At 38.1% G+C, this 21,473-nt stretch overlaps 1 protein-coding gene across 1 annotated transcript in view; it reads right to left on the minus strand.

The window, feature by feature from the left end:
• Positions 1-1,903: 1,903 nt before the first annotated feature.
• Positions 1,904-21,473, minus strand: part of LOC137638415 (angiopoietin-related protein 1-like) — a 44,827-nt gene continuing 25,257 nt past the window's right edge. The window contains exons 3-4 of the mRNA XM_068370465.1: positions 18,991-19,124; positions 1,904-6,198 (exon numbers count right to left, since the gene is read on the minus strand). Coding sequence (XP_068226566.1) covers positions 5,972-6,198; positions 18,991-19,124 — 361 coding nt within the window. The 3' untranslated portion in view covers positions 1,904-5,971. The remainder of the gene's footprint in view (positions 6,199-18,990; positions 19,125-21,473) is intronic.

The following is a 21,473-nucleotide window of genomic DNA, read 5'->3' on the forward strand; positions in this document are numbered from 1 at the left end:
AGAAGAAGAAGAAGAAGAAGAGAGAGAGAGAGAGAGAGAGAGAGAGAGAGAGAGAGAGAGAGAGAGAGAGAGAGAGAGAGAGAGAGAGAGAGAGAGAGAGAGAGAGAGAGAGTTTTCTTGAACAATCTGAAAACCAAAAGGCTCAATTCCTGATCTATAATTCTACCTCACATAACTCTATAACAGCTTTTATCTTTTTTTTATATTTCAAGATGAAAATATTGAACTCTTTCTTATAATAATACTGAGCAGTAATATCTGATGGGAACACCTGATGCTGTGTGTGTGTGTGTGTGTGAATGAGAGAAAGGACCGACAAATTGAGATGACCTTCGGCGGACAATTTTGATTTCCCATAGAGAATCAATCAATAATCTAAATTGTATTTTTTATTGATCACTTGACGAGTATAGATCAAATGTAATTTAAACACTATTGAATTAAAGACTCCAATACTGGATATAAAAATATCCAGGTGGTTATATAAAGTTTTCTTTAAGTTGGAAAACAAATCTAAAATTCCTGATAAAAGGATAAGTGATATCTTTGAATTGTCATTTAAACACCGCTGAAATAAAGACTCAAATATTGTATATATAAAAAATCCAGGTGGTTATACATAGATTTCTTTAAGTTGGAAGAAAATCTGAAATTCATGTTATCTCTGAATTGTAATTTAAACAACTGAAATAAAGACTCCCATATTAGATATATATATATATATATATATATATATATATATATATATATATATATATATATATATATATATATATATATATTAGGTGGTTATGTATACGTTTCTTTACGTTGGAAAAAATTCTAAAATTCCTGATAACAGGATAAGCGTTATCTCTGAATCGTCAGCATCGCAGGAAACCCTTTCTTTGTCGATCCCAACTCATTTTTAAAAGATCTGGTCATGTTTAGCAGTTGATCATCATCACAGTATCTGTGGACAATACTGAGCGGAAAGTTTGGAATGAAAAACCCTAATGTTTCTCTTGACTATGAAAAGGACTTAAAGACAAAAACATACAGTGGCTAAACACCGCAGTGGTTGTGTGAAGAACTACCTTTAACGTGTCTGGATAAATTTTAATCAGCAAGGGATTGTTGGTCTGTGTGTGAACGCATATCCACACTCAAAAACAAAATATCAAAATTAAATTAATCCTGACGTTTTTTTAAACCGAATTGTGGGTTATAGGTCAGCTCGGGTCAACGTTAACACAGAAACTGATGACCTCCTACTGGGATCATAGTGGCCTTGCTGGATGAAATTTATTAATATGGAAAATGTAAATAGTGTTAACAATGGGTTAGGGAAGCCCAAAGCAAGCCTGGTTTATAATGGGCGAGGAACTTGTTAAGGGATAAAAGACCTTATGATAATTAGATATCTCTCTTTTTTTTTAAATTCTGGATGGATTGGGATAATTGCGCTTCTAATTAGGTCACAAGCAACGGATAATTAACAGCTGGCTTACGCCACAAATGGAAACTAATCTTAAGCTTTGTTATCCTTCAACAAGTGTCCCGGATTCACGTAAAAAGTTTTACATTTTTAAAATGCCACCGACTGTACAATAGAGCTCGTTAAATATTATGACCTTTCTCGACAATGTCTCTCTTTACTTTGTTTTTAAGTAGAACCAGCTACTTGAGTTCGTCTTAGTTAACCCATTATTGGTGGAGAGCAGAGTATAAGGGGTCATCTGTCATGTGTGTTGAGGGCTCCAGTCATCAACCATAGCAAATCAGATTTGGATTGTTTCCATTACTTCCGTAAGTTTGACATACACAAGTGCTCTTGAAGGTTAAATATACAGGAGAAGCAAATGGATTTCATCTCTCTTTTTTTTAATGTTTGCTGCCACGGAGGTGTGCAAAAAATTTTAACTTCATCTAGACAGGGTGGTGGTGGTGGAGTGAACTCACTAGTTAAGGAAATGAAAATGGTTGATTAAAGTATAAGCCCAGCTACACATTGGCAAACAATCCACAATGTATTCTGTACTGTGGAAACTTAACTACTGAAATGAGCCGCTCGCTTCCGGCAGCCTTGCTAAATACAGTATGCTCTGGAGAAGATATACGGAAGAAGAAAAACGACTAACTCAACTACCATTATGATTATAGTCTCTAATACGCATGCGCTGAAACGTTTCGAGTTTTTTTTTAAATGTAGTTAATAAGAAATGAGGAGGTTTAGGCGAGACGGGAAATTCGTAGATGCTTTCGAACGATTTCTCCCCAAAGCTGCAGTCGTCCTCCTTAAAAATCAGCCCTCCTAGGTGGAGCCTACCCTTAACTAGGTACGTCACGTGTACTTGAAAACTCTCGTAGATTAGCAAACACCACTCTCATCAGTGGATCTAGAAGAACGTTTTACTGGATTCGTCATTCAGTACTTATCAGCTTACCAGGACTATTAGACGTGAGATACGTTGGCAGAGGCTACTCGCTATCGTCTCAAGTCGAGAAAAAGTATTAAACGTAGATCTCCTTAGGGATATGATGGTTCATTTGTTCAACTGTTCTGCGTCATAGGTTTTTCTTTTGCGTGCGAGTAGGTGCAGTAAACTAAAGAGATGGATGACAATGTGAACTTTAACTGCATGGGAAGATCTCATTGTATAAAATAGTTGAGAGAAATCATGGCATTATATGTTTCTTCGGATGCTAATCGGATTTTAAAAATGAATGAAGATATGATGACACAATTCATGGTAAAAGATCAAGAATTTTTTTTAAGTATCTGGTAGAGGACCTTACTGCAAATGACGCTAGAACTATTTACTTCCCCTAGATTTCATAGACATGGCAACACAAACTCATCACTTATGTTAGTCCTTGTACTGCAGCAAATTATGATGTGAAACATCGTGCGTTTGTTTACGGTCGTGAGCCTCTGAAGTATTCCACGTCATGCAGAGAACACCTTATTTACGAATAAATGAAAGAATCCACTGGAAGGAACAAACACGACCCACTAGAAGAGCAATCTGGCTATGACTTTGGCGGGTGGTGGTCGAAGAGCGAGATAAAAAGATGGATGATTACACCAGGAAACAAACAAACAAACAAACATCCTCGTCTTATGAACCACAGAATCGTACATCAAAAAAGGGGAGTAAATATTACTTTTGATCACATGAATAATACCGTTATTATTATAATTAGTACAGTCCATACGCTGTTTTTATGACATGGTACTCACTTACGATTTAACAGACATTACTGGGGGCTATGTAAGGGTTCGTTTGATTTTTTTTTTACATTGGCCACAACACATTATCATGGTGACGAGCTCCGCCGGAGCCCGAGTAGAAACATGTACACAATAACATTCGTTTTCCTCTCCTATGCTAGCCAAGGGGAACCTTTTCTTGGCTGACAAGACTTTTTTTCAGACACTTCCAAATACATTCTTATTTTTCTCACCAATGTTCTCTCATTATTAAGTTTTTTTTCCAAACCATTGGCATAGAGTTTTCCAATATAACAAAGATACAATCTGGCACTTTTTACAAGTGCTCGAGCTTCATATAAATTATAAACAGCATCCAGACACTGTCATCTGAAAGAGAAACCATTGCTTGACAAAGTTTTTTTTTTTTTTTAGAGATCTGACTAACAAGACAGGAGCTGAAGGGAAATGGCAGTGGTACTTGACCCTCCAGAAACCATTCTTCTAATGACTTAAGATTTGTTTCACCCTTGACCTTTGGTCTTAATTTGATTATCATTAGCCAAAATATATAAAAATATTTGAAATACAATTTCCAAATGATGTTGAATTCTCTTGATTAGAAATTTGTTGTCAACATTTTAGCAACATAAAACTAAGCTAAACGAAAAAAAATTGTATATTTCGAATAAATTAAGCAAGATTTTATTAGCTAAAATGCTTCATTGTCCCAAACAGCCCAATACAATAAAATGTCTGAAGAAAGCAATGAGCAACATTCTTTAGCACGAAAATACATTCTGTTTTACTCAGTACCATTTGAAATGTCTATGATATTTATGCACAATCGATAATTTTCTCAATGTCATCCTGTCCCCGATCTTCTCTTTGGCTCCCACAATGGGTAAAAACACTGTAAATTTGATAAACCATCGTAACTTCCTCAAAAAATGTGATCTCATCAATCAGGGTGTCAGAAATCGACCATAAATTCTATAGCGTCAACGAATATTTTTCAAAGTTTGATAATATCATTCAATCTCGAAATTATCTAGTGTCAGTAATGTGGATTGAATTTTAAGAATAATGTAATAAGTCGAAATGTTAGCAATGGGCATGAAACTCGATGGCATTTGTGTTCCATCACAATCATATGACATTGACGAACATTCTGAGAAAATTCCATAAAGTTATTAAATTTCCCACAAATTCTTTGGTGTCACAAACTCAAAGGTGTCAGGAGTCTTTGGTCACAAAGGTCTAGACAGCTAACACCCCTCCCCCCCAAAAAAAAACACCCATTGATTTGAAATCAGTGTCGAAATCGATCATAAACAGTTCTTTCTTCTCATTATACAAGTCATAGTACCTAAAAATATATCTATATATAAATACTGTTTTATCATTTCACATGTGATTATACCAATCTTAACGTATCTGTTACTGTAGTTTAAAAAAAAAAGTCTTCCTTAACTTTAATTTTTGTTTCCACTTGATTAACTCGATTGAAGGCATAGGTTAATGACCAAAAAGTTCAATTCGAATCGATAAAACACAACCATCATTGCATTGTTCGTAATGCCTAGACCTCAACTGATCTGACAAGGTTTAAAGGTTTAAAGGTCGCTTATGAATGGCAGAGGCAAGGGACAGTGACATTGCCCTAGCAAGCAGGACAATGCCCTAGAGACTGACCATATATTATATGATCAGCGCCCAAGCCTCCTCTCCACCCAAGCTAGGACCAGGGAGGGCCAGGCAGTGGCTGCTGATGACTCAGCAGATAGACCTATAGGCTCCCCCAAACCCCCCACCCTTAGCTCACAAGGATGGTAAGAAAATCTCAAATCAATCAATTATGAATGATAAAATCTATGCTTTCAACGAGTTAAAACACTCTCTCCCCTTTTTCCCCATCTTTCCCCTAAAAAAAAATGAACCATGCACTGTGATTCAATCAACCGGTTTTCCTCTCTTCCAAAGATGCTACGTTGTAACAGTATAGAATAAATGCTTCTTTACTTTAACACTTTACAAGTTTCACAGAGGTCCAGTAAATACTCTTGAGGAATTTCTGTCTAAAATACAAGAAGCAGTCTATAAAATATGCTGATTCATATGTGCAATGCCGAGTACATTGCTATTGGAAATATTTCATTGATATATCTGAAATTTGAATTATGTCGAAAAAATATTTCGTTGGTAAAGTATTATACCTGTATATGAGATATCATTAAGGTTAATTACATTTTATCTCTTCTAAGATATGAAAAGATGTTCTAAAGGGAGTACTCACTCCAGATTTATATCTTTAGTTTTGTGGAATTTTGTAAACTACATTTCATACATTCACCAAAAAACATAGATGTAATGCAATACATACATACATACATGATATATATACTGTATATATTACACTAACTTGATTTCAATATACCTTTACACTTAACATTTGACTTCATGATACAAAATATTCCAGACCACCACACATCGTGTCTTGTACCAAGTAAAATAAGAGGATGAAAGATGCAAGATTATATAACCACGTCATGGCTATACAGCCGACCTACTGAATAATCTCTCTCTCGTAAGGGTTTAATACAAAGTAAACGAACTACATAACAAGGAAAATCACACCAATCCCTTTATATCATCATCAGCTCTTGGTTTTACCCCTCCTTCCCCCCCTCTCCACTCTTCTTCTTCTTCTCCTCCTTCTTCTCTCAGTGGATGTTAAATGCTGACTAGCGCTGATGTCCCTTCGCCATCCTGTCTCGTCTAATTGAGACTTGGCCTGAACATGAGGAAGAGCGTCTTGGGATAGTAATCCTCGCCGCGCCAATTTTGCCACACGAGCACGGGGCCCAGGTCAAAGTTTCTGGAATTGGTCTGGCGGGGAGGAGGGCTGGGGTTCCGCTGGAAGCGCCCGGTTGGGTGGGCCTGGTAGCAGCCGCGGTAGCCCCGGTACCACCAGCCACCGTGGTTTTTCTTGGCACAGTTGTGTCCTGGAATAGACAGTGCTCATTAGGATGGGTCGTGGCAGAGACGGGAGGATGAGTAATGAATATCATTGTGTGTGTGTAGAATTGCAAGCTGGTGGAGAACAATTTGAAGTTTAGCTGTTAAAACAAAATATTTGTTTACATGTGTCTACTGTGTATAGCATAAACATTTATTAAAATTTCATAATGGATGCAAAATACAGAAGCTTGCATTAGAATGTGCCATAATCATTAGATACAATCATTTAAAATACATTAAAATCTATAAAAAGCAATATTTATTATCAAAGCATAATCCTCGTTTGTTCAGACAGATACAAACATATGAAATAGATAAAAATACATCTAAAATGTAAATGCAATATAATTGGATATTACTGTATCCAGATATAAATTTTCATAGCGTTAAAACTAAGGAGTCTTAACTTCAGGGTGTGTGCTTTGCTCATTATAAAATTTGGCGAAGAATCCAATGCAAATTTCATGTTCTGGCGTAAATTGATCAAACGACAAGAAATTGGGCTATAAATGGGCAAAACATTATTAGAGATTCCTGAAATAGAGCTGAACATTAGTTCCAAGGGCTATCGAAAGAGATTAATGAAATCTAACTAAAAAGTATTTCGAATAGCTATTAAAGAGATTACTGGAATTTAACATAACCTTATTTCCAATAGCCATCCAAGAGATTCCTGAAATATAATTCGTTAGTATTTCCAATGTCTATCAAAGAGATTCCTGAAATCTAACTCGGCATTATTTCTAACGGCTATGCAAGATATTCCCGTGCTATAATTCAACAATATTTACCATGGCTATCCGAGAGATTCCTGAAATATAATTCAACAGTATTTCAAATGGCTATCAAACAGATTCCCTAAATCTAACTGAACAGTATTTCCAATGGGTGTCAAAATATTCCTGAAATCCAACTCAGTAGTATTTCAAATGATTAACAAAGAGATTCCTAAATCTAACTCGACAGTATTTCCAATGGTAATCAAAGAGATTCCTGAACTCTAAGATAACAGTATTTCCAATAGCTATCCAACAGAATCCTGAAATCTAAATCAACAGCCTTTTCAATGGCTACCAGAGAGATACCTGGAATCTGACATAGTATTTCCAATGGCTATCAAATGGAAATCAAATCGCCTGAAATGGCATATAAAAATCAGGACATGAATCATAACATGACAATGAACCAGTCTCCAATAGATTTTGTAGATTTGAGAACAAAGCTCTCAGAAGGATACTGGGAGTTAAATGGCAGGACAGGATTAGAAATGAAACTATAAGAGAGATTACTCGAGTGCCACATGTGGATGAGATCATGATGAGGGGTAGATAGAGATGATTTGCGTATGCTCATCGCACTCCCCAAGAGATTAGTTCACCAAACGTTTAGCTGGCTCCACAAGGCACTAGAAGAGTTGGAAGACCCAGGCTTACATGGCTGAGGACTATGAAGCGTGAAGTAGATGATGAATGGAGAAGTATTGAATTAAAGGCTCAAGATAGAGACGACTGGTGAAATCTAACCGAGACCCTTTGCGTCAATAGGCGTAGGAGGAGATGATGAAGATAAAAAATGCCTGGAATTTAAGTCAACAATATTTCCAATTGCTATTAAAGGGATTCCCAAATTGTAAGTCGACTGTATTTCCAAAGGCTATAAAAAATATTATAATAGATTTTTTGTTTACTAAACTTTCGGCTGAATCCTTCGTCAGGCTGGGAGGAGCGAAGAGAGGATAAGTCCCCCTTTGTTTCTTTTTGATGTCGGCTACCACCCAGAAATTGGGGGAAGTGCCTTGGTGAATAGATAGAATAGACTTTCCTGTATCTCGCTCTAAGATTTATCTATATTGTTTAGTCCTTATATATACAAGATATAGAGGTATTACAGCAAAATAATAATTGCAAATATTTATACAGGTATTGAAGAAACAAGTGATTTTTCTTCCAAGATATTAATTATTGATCATTTACTATATATTTTTATGAGAGGCTTTTCACATAAGCACAACGTGCCTCTTAGTCAGTACATGATTTAATTTTTTATGGATTTCATTATTAATCATCTACTTTCTTTTCCAAGATTATATAAATACCCGATGAAATTCAATGGAAGTATAACATCATCCAGTCTTTCACAATTCAACTAAAGCACCTTCTAGGAAATTAACTAAATGTCTACGAAGTCTTCGTCAGAGAGCTCTTGACAAACTCTTCCAAAACTCCTATTTACTCAAGTGATACGTCTTTAGGATTCAACTGCTTTGAGAACTTCAGGTTACGTCAACAGCCCTCATTAAGTCTTAAGGTGCGTCCTTGTGGCAGAACCTTTGGTGGTTGGTACAAGATCATTTCATGTAGACAAAAAGCATATCACACATAGTGAATTTTATATAAACGTTCTCTATTAATATTTCTATTGTTAAAAGTATTTTTAATTCTCAAGTTAAATCTTTATCACTTTGAAATCTAAAAAACTATACGCATTTTTTCACGAGAGTTTTTGCAAGTATACGCAACTCCCTGCACAGAATTGAGTATTATCCAATATTAAACTTCATCCAGTATTATCACGCTTGGTTCCTACCCTTGGAAAACTGCTAAGAGTTTTAAGACGTCAATATCCCCGGGGGAACGGTTGAAAACTTTTAAAGGATGCCTTGTGCATACGAACTTCATATACCGTATTACATCCAACGGAAGTGAATTCATCGAAGGTTGTTGATAGAGACAATTGGAAAAATGTAACCGAGGCCCTTTGCGTCATTAGGCGCAAGAGGAAATGATAATGAAGATGGTGATTAAGTCTGATTCATTCTGTCTACTTCGTGGTGGAGATTCGCTTTTTAAGATCATACAAGTTATCCTGTAATAAAAAAATTGATTCAAGCAGTTCGACGAATGTTTGAGATGCAATATAAGAATGACAGAAATTAAAGACACTGTGAGAGAATAGAATGTCAGGGGGAACAAGGAAGAGTGAAGGAATGCGTTTACACAGGATATCAAGAACAATCTATATGAAAAAATAAAACACTCGGAACCAGAGTCGAAGAATCGAAAACAGCAGAGCTGTAAAATAAAAAGAAAAAAAGAAAAAAAAGAAGCAAATATAGATCGGAAAAACAACATAGGACATAGAAATAACAAGCAAGTTATTAACATGATTAATAACAATTATATAATATACAGTGAAGTTTATTGTACAAACGTCATTAACTTATAGATACAAACTTTACATATTCAAGTAATTATCAGAAATGTTTTCTTTTGTAAATATCTTATTTAATTCTTTTTTGAAAGTATGAGTTATTAAAATTTTTGTTTTTGACATTCTGTTTCTTAAAAATATAACCAAATTTGATATATCTGTCAACAATCCTATAGATGGTCCATACCACACTCCTGCTAAAAAAATATTAATTGATTTAATATGTATTGAGTTGATTTATAATTTCATAAAACACTAAGTTCCCATCTGTATTTTGGTATAGAATAATTACGAAAATAATGTAAATAAAAAAAATGTAATTGTATCTTTACATCATCATCATCTCCTCCTACGCCTATTGACGCAAAGGGCCTCGGTTAGATTTCACCAGTCGCCTCTAGAGCTTTTAATTCAATGTTTCTCGTTTCATCATCTCCTACTTCGCGCTTCATAGTCCTCAGCCATGTAGGCCTAGGTCTTTCAACTCTTCTAGTGCCTTGTGGAGCCTACCTGAACGTTTGGTGAGCTAATCTCTTTCTTTTTCAATATTTCTGAATTCATCATCTCCTACTTAGCGCTTCATAGTCCTCAGTCATGTAAGCATGGGTCTTCCAATTCTTCTAATGCCTTGTGGAGCCCAGCTGAACGTTTGGTGAGCTAATCTCTCTTTATTTTTCAATATTTCTGCATTCATCATCTCCTACTTAGCGCTTCATAGTCCTCAACCATGTAGGCCTAGGTCTTTCACCACTTCTAGTGCCTTGTGGACCCCAGCTGAACGTTTGGTGAGCTAATCTCTTTATTTTTATAATAAAAGATAAAAAAGTCATTAACAAGAATAAACTGGTGAGAAAAACATGATAACAAAAAGAGGGCATAAGGCCACCCAGGAGCAGGATGCACACCGCAAAGTAAAGTACAGACACGGCGAGACACAGACGGTAATGTGAATCTAATCACACATACACACGCACACACACACACACAATTCAACAACGAAGTAAATGAAAGTGGATGTGACCTGCGAAACACAGCCATGAGAGGCACGAATGAGTATGGTGGGTGGCATGAGAGAGAGAGAGAGAGAGAGAGAGAGAGAGAGAGAGAGAGAGAGAGAGAGAGAGAGAGAGGAGATTGCCATCAAGATCAAGTGGGGGCGAAGCTCTCTGAGGTGGTTAAAGCGCGCCCGGGAAGCACAGATGAGGATAACAGAGATTGGTCGGTGATAAGAACAAAGTTTGACGAAAGAGGAAATTGATGAAACGTTTAGTTAATGAGTTCTGTATTAATCGAGATTCAGGTTTAGATAATCAAGAGTAATTAGTTTGGAGGATTTACTGGGAAAATTAATCGTTTATTTATTCCGTTGTTTCCTTTCCTCACTTGGCTATTTTTCCTTTTTGGAGCCCTTGAGCTTATGTAATCTTGCTTTTCCAACTAGGGTTGTAGCTTGGATAGCAATAATAATACTACTACTAATAAATATTTCAAGGTGTCTAATTCCTTCAATAGAAAAAATATTTTCAAAGTTGAGACTCAACTGATTCTTCTCTGAAGAGAAAAAATAACCAAACCTTTTCAGGGGATCCAGCTTCGAGGTGGTCTGACTTCATCCTGTTACTCGCTCGTTTATTTGTTCGGTGAATAAACTAGGGGTTTCTTCTGTCTATTCAATTATAATGTTTATTAAACATGCGTGTTGTTTATCAAAAATGAATTTGGCTTTCTTGATTCACTGGTCCAAAAGATACTCGTACCGTTTTTGTAGAATATAAACTCAGGATAGGATGATTAGTAATGACTTCGCTTCATTTATGCTTGTATAAACAACTGCTTCTGGTCTTAAAATTATTATTATATCTATTATTATCATTATCATAAGAAGATAGTGTCATCTGGACATAGATAAAGCAAACGTCCAATAATAATAATAATAATAATAATAATAATAATAATAATAATAATATTCGACTATAAGCTATCTGGCGTTACAGCTACCCGGGTTCCTGACGTCGATCGGGGCACAAATGGTAATAACGAAATTCATTTACGGTAAAATAACTTCTGAATGATTGCCTATCAAGAATCTCCCGTAATATGATCATAAATATCGTTGTAAAACAAAGGAAGACACAAACTCAGAGCAATTCTGTACCTAAGATTAGCGAGATGTTTCAGACATCCAAATAGTAGGACGAGATTTTAGTAAAGGTGATACAAGAGATCGAAGAGTGAGGTGCCTGCCAATAATATTAATTTCTGTGGCAGGCAGAAGAAAGGAATTTAGAGCCGATGGAGACACACAACGCGTGGCTGAGGCCTTTGTCCTGCAGTGGACTCGAAACGGCTACAATTGTTGCTGTTGTCAAGGGCCAAACCCCAGCCATGACCAAGACACGTCTGAGGCCTTTGTTCTGTAGTGGACTAGAAACGGCTGCATTTGATGATGTTGTTGTTGTTATTGTTGTTGTCAATGGCCAAACACCAGCCATAACCAAGACATGTCTGAGGCCTTTGTCCTGCAGTTGACTAGAAGCGGCTGCTTTTGTTGTTTTTGTTGTTGTCAATGGCCAAACCACAGCCATGACCAAGATATGTCTGAGGCCTTTGTTCTGCAGTGGACTAGAAACGGTTGCTTTTGTTGTTTTTGTTGTTGTCAATGGCCAAACCCCAGCCATGACCAAGACATGTCTGAGACCTTTGTCCTGCAGTGGACTAGAAACGGCTGCATTTGTTCATGTTGTTGTTATTGTTGTTGTCAATGGCCAAACCCCAGCCATGACCAAGACATGTCTGAGGCCTTTGTCCTGCGTTGGACTAGAAACGGCTGCTACAGGATATATAGACAAAGTAAGCTATCTTTTAGATGAACTCTATATCTCTAATGAGCCTAGCAGCCATTTCATTTCGCTTTTGGAAAGAGCGCATTTAGGATCGTATCACTTGCTAACTTTACTATGACATTCTCAAGATAAATAATCCTTCTAGCTGTAAACAATGAACATTCCCTAAATCACAAAACTACTCCCTTCTGGTTTAAGAAACCTAAGATTGGGCTGGTTAAAAACAGAAGCAACAATGCATGATGGTCACTTAATATGAACCTAATTTCTACCGAGTAATTCCCTAACCATTAGGAGACCAGCGTTAGCAATAGACATATGTGAAGCTGGCAAGTAGATAATTTACCACAGGAAGCAATGAATTACACCAAGCAAACAAACAATATTAAAGTAGCATGAACCATGGAATTAAAATTAGAAGAGGATCTTTATAGAAGATAGAATAAAAGTACTACGCAGTAATGAATATACTAATTTAAATGGACAATTGCACCACTTGCAACACCTCTTGGAAATTTGGTCTGATGACGTAGATATCAGAAGTGCTCTCTCTCTCTCTCTCTCTCTCTCTCTCTCTCTCTCTCTCTCTCTCTCAATCCTTTAAATGAAATAATAGGCCATCCTATCCATGACGTCACGCACCATCATGTGATTCACCTCACGCATGCTCACTGCGCACCTGCAATAAACCGTTTCTTTAAATAGGGCTCCTCTCCACCTCCCCCCATCCTCCCACACCTCTACCACCTACTTACCAGTTTTTTTTTTTTTTTATTCTTTGCCACCTCTCAAATAACTCTATTTATTCTTTTTTTTCCCTTTTTATTCTTTGCCACCTCTCCAATAACTATTTATTCCGTCTTTTTTTCTTTTTTTATTCTTTGCCACCTCTCCAATAACTCTATTCTGTTTTTTTTTCTTTTTTTATTCTTTGCCACCTCTCCAATAACTCTATTTATTCTGTTTTTTTTTCTTTTTTATTCTTTGCCACCTCTCCAATAACTATTTATTCTGTTTTTTTTCTTTTTTATTCTTTGCCACCTATTCAATAACTATTTATTCTGTTTTTTTCTTTTTTATTCTTTGTCACCTCTCCAATAACTCTATTTATTCTTTTTTTTTTCTTTTTTATTCTTTGCCACCTCTCCAAAAACTCTATTTATTCTGTTTTTTTCTTTTTTTATTCTTTGCCACCTCTCCAATAACTCTATTTATTCTGTTTTTTTTTTCTTTTTTATTCTTTGCCACCTCTCCAATAACTTTATTTATTGTTTTTTTTTCTTTTTTATTCTTTGCCACCTCTCCAATAACTCTTTTTATTCTGTTTTTTTTTCCCTTTTTATTCTTTGCTACCTCTCCAATAACTCTTTTTATTCTGTTTTTTTTTCTTTTTTATTCTTTGCCACCTCTCCAATAACTCTATTTATTCTGTTTTTTTTTCTTTTTCATTCTTTGCCACCTCTCCAATAACTCTATTTATTCTGTTTTTTTTCTTTTTTATTCTTTGCCACCTCTCCAATAACTCTATTTATTCTGTTTTTTTTTCTTTTTTATTCTTTGCCACCTCTCCAATAACTCTATTTATTCTGTTTTTTTTTTCTTTTTTATTCTTTGCCACCTCTCCAATAACTATTTATTCTGTTTTTTTTTTCTTTTTTATTCTTTGCCACATCTCCAATAACTATTTATTCTGTTTTTTTTTCTTTTTTATTCTTTGCCACATCTCCAATAACTATTTATTCGGTTTTTTTTCTTTTTTATTCTTTGCCACCTCTCCAATAACTATTTATTCTGTTTTTTTTCTTTTTTATTCTTTGCCACCTCTCCAATAACTATTTATTCTGTTTTTTTTTCTTTTTTATTCTTTGCCACATCTCCAATAACTATTTATTCTGTTTTTTTTTCTTTTTTATTCTTTGCCACCTCTCCAATAACTCTATTTATTGTTTTTTTTTCTTTTTTATTCTTTGCCACCTCTCCAATAACTCTATTTGTTCTGTTTTTTTTTTCTTTTTTATTCTTTGCCACCTCTCCAATAACTATTTATTCTGTTTTTTTTCTTTTTTATTCTTTGCCACATCTCCAATAACTCTATTTATTCTGTTTTTTTTTCTTTTTTATTCTTTGCCACCTCTCCAATAACTCTATTTATTCTGTTTTTCTTTTTCTTTTTTATTCTTTGCGACCTCTCCAATAACTCTAATTATTCTTTTTTCTTCTTTTTTATTCTTTGCCACCTCTCCAATAACTCTATTTATTCTGTTTTTTTTTCTTTATTATTCTTTGCCACCTCTCCAATAACCCTATTTATTGTTTTTTTTTTCTTTTTTATTCTTTGCCACCTCTCCAATAACTCTATTTATTCTGTTTTTTTTTTCTTTTTCATTCTTTGCCACCTCTCCAATAACTCTATTTATTCTGTTTTTTTTCTTTTTTATTCTTTGCCACCTCTCCAATAACTCTATTTATTCTGTTTTTTTTTCTTTTTTATTCTATGCCACTTCTCCAATAACTCTATTTATTCTGTTTTTTTTCTTTTTTATTCTTTGCCACCTCTCCAATAACTCTATTTATTCTGTTTTTTTTCTTTTTTATTCTTTGCCATCTCTCCAATAACTATTTATTCTGTTTTTTTCTTTTTTATTATTTACCACCTCTCCAATAACTATATATTCTGTTTTTTTTCTTTTATTCTTTGCCACCTCTCCAATAACTATTTATTCTGGTTTTTTTTCCCCTATTTGTGCTCTACCAAACACTGATCGACGTCTTTCCATTCTCCCTAGCCATACCTTTCTCATCTTTCTCCTACTTTCCTTAATTCTTATTCCTTGCTGAAACTACTTAATTTAGATTTATCACCTTTCTTAAACTATTCTTCCTCACCCTTACCGCCCATATTTCCTTACACCTCAACCTACAATTATTATTATTATTATTATTATTATTATTATTATTATTTGCTAAGCTACAACTCTGGTTGGAAAAGTAGGATGCTATCAGCTCAGGGGCCCCAACAGGAAAAATAGACCAGTGAGGAAAGGAAATAATGAAAAATAAAATATTTTAAGAACATTAAAAACATTAATATAAATATTTCCTATATAAACTATAAAAAAAAAATAAGAGGAAGAGAAATAAGATAGAATAGTGTGTCCGATTGTACCCTCAAGCAAGAGAACTCTAACCCAAGATAGTGGAAGACCATGGTACAGAGGCTATGACACTACCCAAGATTAGGGAAAATTGGTTTGATTTTTGAGTGTCCTTCTCCTAGAAAGCTGTTTACCATAGCTAAAGAGTTTCTTCTACCCTTACCAAGAGGAAAGTGGCCACTGAATAATTATAGCGCAGTTCGGCACCTTCTACGTCTCCATCAACATTACCACCACCACCTCCCCGCCTTCACCTCTGCTAAGTCTCCATCAACATTACCACCACCACCTCCTCCCCTTCACCTGTGCTAAGTCTCCATCAACATTACCACCACCACCTCCCCGCCTTCACCTCTGCTAAGTCTCCATCAACATTACCACCACCACCTCCTCCCCTTCACCTCTGCTAAGTCTCCATCAACATTACCACCACCACCTCCCCGCCTTCACCTCTGCTAAGTCTCCATCAACATTACCACCACCACCTCCTCCCCTTCACCTCTGCTAAGTCTCCATCAACATTACCACCACCACCTCCCCGCCTTCACCTCTGCTAAGTCTCCATCAACATTACCACCACCACCTCCTCCCCTTCACCTCTGCTAAGTCTCCATCAACATTACCACCACCACCTCCTCCCCTTCACCTCTGCTAAGTCTCCATCAACATTACCACCACCACCTCCTCCTCCCCTTCGCCTCTGCTAAGTCTCCATCAACATTACCACCACCACCTCCTCCCCTTCACCTCTGCTAAGTCTCCATCAACATTACCACCCCCACCTCCTCCTCCCCTTCGCCTCTGCTAAGTCTCCATCAACATTACCACCCCCACCTCCTCCCCTTCACCTCTGCTAAGTCTCCATCAACATTACCACCCCCACCTCCTCCTCCCCTTCGCCTCTGCTAAGTCTCCATCAACATTACCACCCCCACCTCCTCCCCTTCACCTCTGCTAAGTCTCCATCAACATTACCACCACCACCTCCTCCTCCCCTTCGCCTCTGCTAAGTCTCCATCAACATTACCACCACCACCTCCTCCCCTTCACCTCTGCTAAGTCTCCATCAACATTACCACCCCCACCTCCTCCTCCCCTTCGCCTCTGCTAAGTCTCCATCAACATTACCACCCCCACCTCCTCCCCTTCACCTCTGCTAAGTCTCCATCAACATTACCACCACCACCTCCTCCCCTTCACCTCTGCTAAGTCTCCATCAACATTACCACCCCCACCTCCTCCTCCCCTTCGCCTCTGCTAAGTCTCCATCAACATTACCACCCCCACCTCCTCCCCTTCACCTCTGCTAAGTCTCCATCAACATTACCACCACCACCTCCTCCCCTTCACCTCTGCTGAGTCTCCATCAACATTACCACCACCACCTCCTCCCCTTCACCTCTGCTAAGTCTCCATCAACATTACCACCCCCACCTTCTCCCCTTCACCTCTGCTAAGTCTCCATCAACATTACCACCCCCACCTCCTCCCCTTCACCTCTGCTAAGTCTCCATCAACATTACCACCACCACCTCCTCCCCTTCACCTCTGCTAAGTCTCCATCAACATTACCACCCCCACCTTCTCCCCTTCACCTCTGCTAAGTCTCCATCAACATTACCACCCCCACCTCCTCCCCTTCACCTCTGCTAAGTCTCCATCAACATTACCACCCCCACCTCCTCCCCTTCACCTCTGCTAAGTCTCCATCAACATTACCACCACCACCTCCTCCCCTTCACCTCTGCTAAGTCTCCATCAACATTACCACCACCACCTCCTCCCCTTCACCTCTGCTAAGTCTCCATCAACATTACCACCCCCACCTTCTCCCCTTCACCTCTGCTAAGTCTCCATCAACATTACCACCCCCACTTCCTCCCCTTCACCTCTGCTAAGTCTCCATCAACATTACCACCCCCACCTCCTCCCCTTCACCTCTGCTAAGTCTCCATCAACATTACCACCACCACCTCCTCCCCTTCACCTCTGCTAAGTCTCCATCAACATTACCACCACCACCTCCTCCCCTTCACCTCTGCTAAGTCTCCATCAACATTACCACCCCCACCTCCTCCCCTTCACCTCTGCTAAGTCTCCATCAACATTACCACCACCACCTCCTCCTCCCCTTCACCTCTGCTAAGTCTCCATCAACATTACCACCACCACCTCCTCCCCTTCACCTCTGCTAAGTCTCCATCAACATTACCACCCCCACCTCCTCCCCTTCACCTCTGCTAAGTCTCCATCAACATTACCACCACCACCTCCTCCTCCCCTTCACCTCTGCTAAGTCTCCATCAACATTACCACCACCACCTCCTCCCCTTCACCTCTGCTAAGTCTCCATCAACATTACCACCACCACCTCCTCCTCCCCTTCGCCTCTGCTAAGTCTCCATCAACATTACCACCACCACCTCCTCCCCTTCACCTCTGCTAAGTCTCCATCAACATTACCACCCCCACCTCCTCCTCCCCTTCGCCTCTGCTAAGTCTCCATCAACATTACCACCACCACCTCCTCCCCTTCACCTCTGCTAAGTCTCCATCAACATTACCACCCCCACCTCCTCCTCCCCTTCGCCTCTGCTAAGTCTCCATCAACATTACCACCACCACCTCCTCCCCTTCACCTCTGCTAAGTCTCCATCAACATTACCACCCCCACCTCCTCCTCCCCTTCACCTCTGCTAAGTCTCCATCAACATTACCACCCCCACCTCCTCCTCCCCTTCGCCTCTGCTAAGTCTCCATCAACATTACCACCACCACCTCCTCCCCTTCACCTCTGCTAAGTCTCCATCAACATTACCACCCCCACCTCCTCCTCCCCTTCGCCTCTGCTAAGTCTCCATCAACATTACCACCCCCACCTCCTCCCCTTCACCTCTGCTAAGTCTCCATCAACATTACCACCACCACCTCCTCCTCCCCTTCACCTCTGCTAAGTCTCCATCAACATTACCACCACCACCTCCTCCCCTTCACCTCTGCTAAGTCTCCATCAACATTACCACCACCACCTCCTCCTCCCCTTCGCCTCTGCTAAGTCTCCATCAACATTACCACCACCACCTCCTCCCCTTCGCCTCTGCTAAGTCTCCATCAACATTACCACCCCCACCTCCTCCCCTTCACCTCTGCTAAGTCTCCATCAACATTATCACCACCACCTCATCCCCTTCACCTCTGCTAAGTCTCCATCAACATTACCACCACCACCTCCTCCCCTTCACCTCTGCTAAGTCTCCATCAACATTACCACCCCCACCTCCTCCCCTTCACCTCTGCTAAGTCTCCATCAACATTACCACCCCCACCTTCTCCCCTTCACCTCTGCTAAGTCTCCATCAACATTACCACCCCCACCTCCTCCCCTTCACCTCTGCTAAGTCTCCATCAACATTACCACCCCCACCTCCTCCCCTTCACCTCTGCTAAGTCTCCATCAACATTACCACCCCCACCTCCTCCCCTTCACCTCTGCTAAGTCTCCATCAACATTATCACCACCACCTCATCCCCTTCCTCTTAACCACAGTAAACGAAGTAAACGTCTTACCCATAATGGCATCGTTGTCCCTGTCGGGTGTGGAGAACTTCATAGTGTTGTGCCACTTGAGGGCATCGCCTGCCTGAGAGCCGCTGGCGTACCGGTTCACCTTCAGGCGGTAGAAATGCTCCTCTCCGGAGATGCTGTGGAGGGAAAGGAGAAAATATAAGATGGGCATCGCGTCAGCTAGGTCAGCTGCATTCACCACTACAAAGATTAATTTTTTTTTTGTTAAATGATAACATAATACATATAATGCACATTTTATACTTTTATTACTGTTATGTACAACCGAATCTGGTGATTATTATTGTTGTCGTTAATATTATTATAAGTCAAGCTACAACCCAATAAGGAAAGTAGCGTAGTACAGAATTGATATAATCAATAAGTATATATATATATATATATATATATATATATATATATATATATATATATATATATATATATATATATATATATATATAAACAAAAACTACAGTTAAGTCATGATACTAGGCTTACGTGAGCCACCTGCTACAAAAACAGTTGTACAAAGTTCAAACTACTTAAATTCCTACGATTCAAACAAACGTTTAAGAATATTCTTCAAGGAATTTAGTGGTGATCGGAAATTACTTCCACAGCTCTATTATTACTTAAGGGACAAACACTTAACAAGTTTCCAACATGCAAGGCCCCCCACCCCCCCAAAAAAAAAGAAGAATAAAAAAACAGCAAAACTCTTTTAACTTCTTATGAAAACCAACAGAATTAAAGAGCTACGTAATCACATATATCGTCCCACATCCAAAGAAAAAATAATTGAAAATGCAATTTGGTGTTACGCCTTTATAAAGATCAAGATCCATTAAAAGACTGTGAACATCATGGGACCGAGAAGCTCAACTTGTCAGTTCAGCTTTTGCAAAACAAAATTGAGGCAAACTGAATATCTCATTTCTTTTCCTGCTGTCAAAAACATTAGCCCAGAGGGTTGCCTTCTCCTTTGGACAGTGAATAAAAAGGCTACCTGGTTTAACCACAGGAGAAACTGTGAAGCCTTTCACCAGAGTGCAGATTGGAGAGTAGCTCACCATTTTCTGTTACCAAATTGTGCACTTGAAGGTAACTCGCCAATTATATTTCCAAGTCTCTGAAGTAATTTCTTTTATGGTAAATTGAAACATGTGTCTGATATATAGTTCTTAGCCTGGTACAATCATTCCCAATAAAATAAAATGTCTTTCATTACAATGATTACAAGTCTCCTCTTCTTCCATTGAACCATATTTTGTATTAGATACGACAATTCAACAAACAGGATGGAATTCTTGTATAATTTGCTCACAGACGGATTCTTTAGCAAGTCAGGAGCTCTTAGTCCAAGGAAATCAGTAGGAGAAACAGGTTGCAACCTCTCTATAGTGAGCATTGAAATGGCCAACAAACACAATAAAGGTTATTTTACATTCTTTCTACATCTTAGTCATGAATAATAAGACAATAAGAATAAGATGATGTAAGTATGGATGGCCGCAACTGTGACAGAGACCAAGTAGGAATGCCTGCCACAAATCCGTATAACTTGAATATCATGACACCCACTTGAATAACAGGTCTTATGGGAAGCTGTGTACTCACTTTCAATATATACTGCCTTTCTCCCTGCCATCGAAATGACAAACTAGTGACTCTCTTGAAGATGGAATGAGGAGCTCAGTCGAATGCTATCCTTTAGAACATTTATTTGTACATAACGATATAATATAAGGCCTCGAAGCAAGTATAAGGTCATTAATTTTATAATACAGTCCATGGACGAGGAAAGTTTTGTTTTATCAACATCTCTAGTTCTCATTAGTACTAAAATCCGTAAAAATATTACGTCTTACTTAAAAAAAAAAAAAACAATAAACGACACCATAAACATTATGAACAAGACTACGTATATGAACATGTTTATCAGAGTCCATGCAAAAGAAACAAAATGTAGATAAAAAAGTCAACGTGGTGGAACAGACACAATGAAGGGTAAAAAAAAAAAAAAAAAAAAAAAAGAAAAAAAAAAAAAAAAAAAAAAAAAAAACCTCTAGGCTAAACAATCTGACTTTAAAAAAGACAATAGTGAGGGTTTGCCTTCATCTTTGAAGATCAAAGATGAAGGCAAAGTAAAGATAATGATAACCTCCGGCTAAACCACAATACTTTGGACCCACTAAACCTCTATAACATATTCCTCGAAAGAAAAAGGACTGAGAAGTTCTCTTTAAGTTAACTTCAAACAAGAAAACTCTAATCTAAGGCAGTGTGAAGCCATAATCAAGAGGCTATGGCAGTGGCCAAGACAAGAGAATATTGGTTTAATTTTTGAGTGATCTTCGAGAACATAACTACCAAGACTAAAGAACATTGATTTAAATTTTGAGGGACCTTCTCCATAAACAACTTCTTTCCATAACTGTTGTGTCCCTCCTACACCAAAGTTGACTAGGAGCAAGTGTGATAAT

This window comes from Palaemon carinicauda, chromosome 3, assembly GCF_036898095.1.
Source record: "Palaemon carinicauda isolate YSFRI2023 chromosome 3, ASM3689809v2, whole genome shotgun sequence".
NCBI classification, from domain to species: Eukaryota; Metazoa; Arthropoda; class Malacostraca; order Decapoda; family Palaemonidae; genus Palaemon; species Palaemon carinicauda.